Here is a 6,348-nt window from a genome sequence, read left to right on the forward strand (position 1 = left end):
GGGAGGTGGCCAGTGGTGGTGGCAGGGGGCGGGGCCAGCAAGCAGGCAGCACCAGGCCAAGCTGGGAACAAGTGGGGACCCTGATCACCCCACCAGTCGCCCCACAGATCAGCCCTGATCACCGGTGAGGCCTAGGGACCCTATCCATGCACAAATTTCGTGCACTGGACCTCTAGTTTAGCAATAAAAAGAAAAGTACTGATTCATGCTGTAACACAGATGAATTTGAAACATTATGCAAAGTTTAAAAAGCCATACGAAAGTCAATCCAGTGTGGCTCAGTGGTTGAGTGTCAACCTATGAACCAGGAGATTACTGTTCAATTCCTGGTCAGGGCACATGCTCAACTTTTCAGCTCCATCCCCAGTAGGGGGCGTGCAGGAGGCAGCCGATCAATGATTCTCTCTAATCATTGAAGTTTCTCTCTCTTCCTCTCCCTTCCTCTCTATGAAATCAATAAAAACATAATTTTTAAAAAAAGCTATGGGGGGTTAATGGAGGGATGAGGACACATATGTAATACCTTAATCAACAAAGAAATTTTTTTTAAAAAAGCTATACACAAAAGGCCACATATATGATTTCATTTTTTAATAACATGTCCAGAATAGACAGATTTGTAGAGACAGAAACTATTAATGGTTGGAATAGGGGTTGAGAATGGAGTGTTACTATTAATGGATATGGGGTTTCTTTTGGGGGTGACAACAAATATTCTAACATTGATTGTAATGATGGTTCAGCAACTCTGTGAGCATCCTAAGAACATTGTATTGTGCATCTGAATGAGTGAGCTATGTGGTATTTATTTTTAAAAATTCAAGATTAGCTGGCATGTGGTATTCCTGTATAAGTGTTATCTCTGAGGACGATGAGGTGGCGGTGGTGGAAGTGGTGGAGGTGGTTGAGTGTAGCTACTAGAAATGTGCAGCATCTATTATTGTAAAGCATTCTGGTTTTTGTTTTCTCTTTTTAATTTTTATTATTTTTTAATTTTATTGTTTAAGGTCTGTCTTTTTTTTTTTTTTTGTCCCCACTCACCTCCCCCCAGCCTCCCCTACCCCCTCCCCCGGCACTTGCCCTCCTTGCCCTCGTCCCCCCGCCTCCAGTGTCTTGCGTCTGTTGGTTGTCCTTATATGCATGCATACAAGTCCTTCAATTGATCTCTTATCCCCCTAACCTTCCCGCTGTACTTTGACAGTCTGTTCGATGCTTCTTTGCCTCTGTCTATTTTTGTCCAACAGTTTGCATTCTATTTTATAGGATCTCCTCTATCGAAGATCTAGGTCACTAGTGGATTATGAAAATGCTAATAAAGCACTGGATAAAGCAAGAGCCAAAAATAAAGATGTTTTACAGGCAGAAACATCCCAACAATTATGTTGTCAGAAATTTGAAAAAATATCAGAGTCTGCAAAACAAGGTACTGTTACATTATCCTTTAATAAGGTATGTTTTACTCTAGTATGTAAATAAAATACCCTAATTTCTTTTGTTCACAGAACTTATAGATTTTAAGACAAGAAGAGTTGCAGCGTTCAGAAAAAACTTAGTGGAACTGGCAGAGTTGGAACTGAAGCATGCAAAGGTAATGTCATAAAGGGTTAACAGTTTCAGGAGCTTGTAATTTACAAAGGAGTCAATTATAAAACTGATTCCAAAGGACACTGTAAGAACTATTACTAAATTGAAATTAAATTTTCCAAGTTTATTTCACTCCTTTAAAATATTTGGTTTTAGTAATATCCTCTTACAGAGTTTTTTACAGCTCTTAAATTCTTTCTTGTAGTTAATATAAAGCTTAGTGCAAACCTTACAGTAAATTTTAAAAGAGAATCCTAGAATTGAGAGATTTCTTAAGTGATGTCATTCAAACAAAAATAATATCTATAATGACTTTGGTGGTCAGCTCTGAAAGACTCTGGTATCTAATATGGAAACTAGTACCTTTTTTTTTTTTTTTTTACTAGTTGTTTAAAAAATAAATCTTTCGCCTGGCTGGTTTGGTTCAGTGGATAGAGCATTGGCCTGCGGACTGAAGGGTCCCAGGTTCGATTCTAGTCAAGGGCACATGCCAGGGTTGCTTGCTCGATCCCCAGTGTGGGGCATGACTTTGATATTAATATGATTATTAATATGATTCTCTCTCATCATTGATGTTTCTATCTCTCTCTCCCTCTCCCTTCCTCTCTGAAATCAATAAAAATTAAAATATATATATATATATATATATATATATATATATTTTTTTTTTTTTTTTTTTTAATAATAAATCTTTCTGCCCTGGCCACCAGTTTTTCTCAGTGGTTAGAGCATTAGCCCTGAGACCGAAGGGTCGGGTTTGATTCCCAGTCAAGGGTATGTACCTGGGTCGCAGGTTCCATCCCCAGCTCTGCTAGGGGTGTGTTCAGGAGGCAACCAATGTCTCTCTCTCTCCCTCTCTCTCTGCCACTCCCTCCCCCCTCCCGCTTCCCCTCCCTCCCTCTCTTCCACTCTTTTTAAAAAATCAATGTGGGGAAAAATAAATAAAAAATAAATGGAAAAAATATCCTTGGGTAAGGATTAACAAAGAAAATAATCTTTCTAAATATATACAAATATCACTTGAAAAAAAATTTTAATGTATTTTTATTTATTTCAGAGAGGAAGGGGGAGAGAGAGAGAGAGAGAGAGAGAGAGAGAGAGAGAGAGAGAGAGAAAGAGAAAGAAATATGCATTGGTTGCCTCCCATACACATTCTCACCAGGGATCGAACCTGTAACCTGGGTATGTGCCCTGACTGGTAGCGATGCCCTAAACACCAAACCACACTGGCCAGGGCCCATCTGTAAGAACTATTACGTGTACAGTTCAGTCGTGTTGAGTATGTTCACATTGTGCAACAGATCGCTAGGATTTTTTATTCACCGAGCATTTAATTTTTACAATTTAACTGCAGGCTGCATTTATGGCTGGTAGAGGTTAGCTTGCTAGTTTCAGCCCAGAGCACTCGTTTCGTTAAAAATACGGATTTGGTCATAAAGAATTTACCATTAAACTAGTTATTCCTACAAAGTGGTGCACATTTCTGATTTGTATGAACTTCCCTTTTATACCTTCATCTAAATTTTAATGTAAAAGATTGATCCAGCACCAAAGGAATCAACATTTGTTAATCCTCACCCGAGGATAATTTTCCATTGATTTTTAGGGAGAGCGGAAGAGAGAGGGAAAGACAGAGAGAAACATTGATGTGAGAGAGACACAGCGATCGGTAGCCTCCCACTCGTACCTCATCGCTCAGTCACCATACCAGTGCGGTAGCCACTAGCCGCATGTGGCGATCAAACACTTGAGATGTGGGTAGTGCAGATGAGGAACTGAGTTTTTATTATGTTTTGTTTTTTTGGGTTTTGTTTTGGTTTTTTTTTACTTTTTAAATATTGATTTTTAGAGAGGGGAGACAGAGAGAGAGAGAGAAGCACCAATGTGAGAGTGAAACATTGATCAGCTGCCTCCTGTACAACCCCTACCGGGGATCAAGCCCGCCACGTGGGCATGTGCCCTGACCGGTACTCGAACCCCACAACCTTTCAGCTCATGGGACAGCGCCCAACCAACTGAGCCACACCGGCCTGTGCATGTTTACTTTTAACCAACAGAAATGTAAATTTTACGTAGCTGCACGTAGCTAATGGCTACAGCGTTGGCATTTTAGCATCATACAGTTTTTGGCATCTATTCATGATTTTTCCTGACTTTGATAGTAATATGATGGTTGCCAAATGGTCATTTTCTAGTTCCATCATTCTTTACACATTTCGGTTGACTTTCTACTTGAAGGAAGGGGTTTCTTTCACCCCGTTTTATATATTATGTAACCTAAATAGTGGGGCAACAGTAGGCTTCCATTTGTTCGTACGGAAAATAATACAAGGATTATAAGTGATAATAATATCAGAATAAACTGTTCTTCACATACTCACAACTGTAAACCTACTCTTGCCTCACCCTGTACTTGTTTGTCTTTACACATCTCCAGACTTGGGTGGCATGTACGTGCTTTACAAAGGGGTACATAGGTGTGAATTCCTGCTTTTGTCTGTAATCTCACCATTTTCATCTAAACTGCAGGAGTTAGAGTGGATGGTACATCGCTTGGCCGCTTACAAATGGGTACTTAGGTGTGAACTTGATATAATACTTTTGTCTGTAATCTTACCATTTTTATAAAAACGACTATATACCTAAGCGAGTTTATTTGTTAATGGCTATAGAATGGTGATAGGAACCTATCTTACAGCCAGAAAGTGTGCGGTAGTTTGACCTGGACGCAAAGGGCATACTTTCTCCCTCATTCGAACCTGCCAGATCAGAGCTTTAATATTGGTCTAGCTGGAAGTGTACTGAAGAGCAGTATGTGGAAAATGTTGTTCGTGAAACAAATTCTATAATGTTATGTCTATTTGTGTATAAGTAGCTGTTTCCGAAATTCCTGTGTTATAACAAATTAAAAGCTGGGCGATTTTTCATGCTTTATATTTTGAATGAGACTCTCCCAAAGTATTTGAACTTCATACCTGCTCTCCCTTCCTGTTTAGGGCAACCTGCAGCTGCTGCAGAACTGCCTGGCTGTGTTAAATGGAGACACATAAGCCACACTCCGCCGTCGGGGTTAAAAGGGCTGCCTTCCTTCAGATTTTATGTTTGTTTTCTTCATGATGTTCGGCATTTACTGCTCACTGGAGACAAAAGGAACAGCTGACAGAGCGCACCCACTCCCCTCTGTTCTGAGAAACCCTGAGCGGGCGGCCCCCGGGCTGCCAGCCCGGCGGCCGTGGTTGGCGCTGCCCTCCCGCCTCCCGCTCTGCGGCTTCTCCTCTTCCAAAGCCCAAAGTCAGTCCTTTTCCAAAGCAGCCTCTGTAACTCTGGTTATTTTAAGAATGGTATTCCTTATGGCTGCCAACCTTACTTACCTTTAAGCAATTGCTGAAGTTTAACCCTTTCAAAATACATTCTTCAAACAAGATAAAGATTGCCACTACCATTTTTTTTTTTAATTTTGTTTTTAAGGCAACATTGTATGCCACCTAAGTTCATTCATGTATCCTGGTAAAACATCTTAATCAGACTTATTTTTAATTAATGAATATTTCTTAGAAGTTTTGGGACAGATTTATGTAATCTTTCTAAGTATGATTTCTGAAGAAAAGCAAATGCATTAGTATGTTTGCCTTAAACTTGTAGACTAAACCAACGGTTGTCAAATAAACGGTGATAACAGTGATGGCTTTTACCTCTGTGGTCATTGCGTCACGCTAAAAGCTGGGGTGGCTCCGCTGAGTCTGCTCCTCCATCGGGCCTTACACAGCAGGTCCTCGCTCTCCTCCTTCCCTCAGTGACAGCGTGACCCAGTCCCCTTCCCTTGACAATTCACGGACGGCTGCTGTGCTGCGGGCACCTCACAGAAGACGGAATCGGGCAGAGGCGGTTAGAGCCAGCTGTTTCTACAATCTAGGGGCCGAGAACATGGCCGCTATGGTTTCTGGATTCCATCCCCAGCTCGCCCACGAACCACGCGGCACGTGCCATTGAGCCGGGAGTTGGTAGTTATGCCAGTGTACAGATTGGTATGGAGAGAGAGAGAGAGGGAAGTCTGCGATAGGGAACAACGCGTGTGGTGGAAAAGAAACAGACGTACGTGGAGTAAAGTTTGGGTACCGAACAGGCTACTAATTGTCAGTAGTTACATGACAAACACACTGGCCTTTCTAATGTGGGTGAGCATTATGCCATGCCTATTGAAGGTCAGGTGGCGTGGTTGGCTTTTCCCACTGTCTCCTTCTGAGTTGTCTCCCATTGGGAAACCACAGGCGTCAGGCTTGGTCCCCGCTCAGATGGGTCCTGAAGGCCTGGCCTCCGCCTGGAGCCTCGTCCGGATGATCCGGCCTCCCTCCCCAGCCTCGCTGCTGTGCTGCTGGAGACCTCTCTCCTTCACTCTTGTTCACCGATGCCCTTTGAACTGATGATTGTTCTGTTGACCGAGAGATCTGTGTGCTTTGTCCTTCGGGTCACCTTCCCTGGTGGGAATATGCCCTGCAGTGCTCACCAAGCGGGTGAACGTGGGATGGAGAGCCCTGGCTTCAGGATCCGGTGGGGTTCCTTCTCGGGGTGCCCTTGCGGCCTCAGGCAGGTTCACTTGACCTCTCTCCCTGCCTCAGTCTTTCTACTACACCAGACATACTGACCTACCTCACAGGGTGTTGTGAGGATGAATAAATGTTGGCACAGCGCTTTGGAAATGTGAAATGCTCTGTAAATGCCAAGAAATAGCGAGTACGGAGCAAAACGCTATACCTACCCAACAGT

At 42.5% G+C, this 6,348-nt stretch overlaps 1 protein-coding gene across 1 annotated transcript in view; it reads left to right on the plus strand.

Moving 5' to 3' along the window:
- Window positions 1-5,266, plus strand: part of SNX6 (sorting nexin 6) — a 67,264-nt gene extending 61,998 nt beyond the window's left edge. The window contains exons 12-14 of the mRNA XM_079767985.1: window positions 1,264-1,423; window positions 1,503-1,588; window positions 4,581-5,266. Of these exons, the coding sequence (XP_079624111.1) occupies window positions 1,264-1,423; window positions 1,503-1,588; window positions 4,581-4,634 (300 nt within the window). The 3' untranslated portion in view covers window positions 4,635-5,266. The remainder of the gene's footprint in view (window positions 1-1,263; window positions 1,424-1,502; window positions 1,589-4,580) is intronic.
- The last annotated feature ends 1,082 nt before the right edge of the window (window positions 5,267-6,348 follow it).

Source organism: Cnephaeus nilssonii (assembly GCF_951640355.1).
Source record: "Cnephaeus nilssonii genome assembly, chromosome: 4".
Classification (NCBI taxonomy): domain Eukaryota; kingdom Metazoa; phylum Chordata; class Mammalia; order Chiroptera; family Vespertilionidae; genus Cnephaeus; species Cnephaeus nilssonii.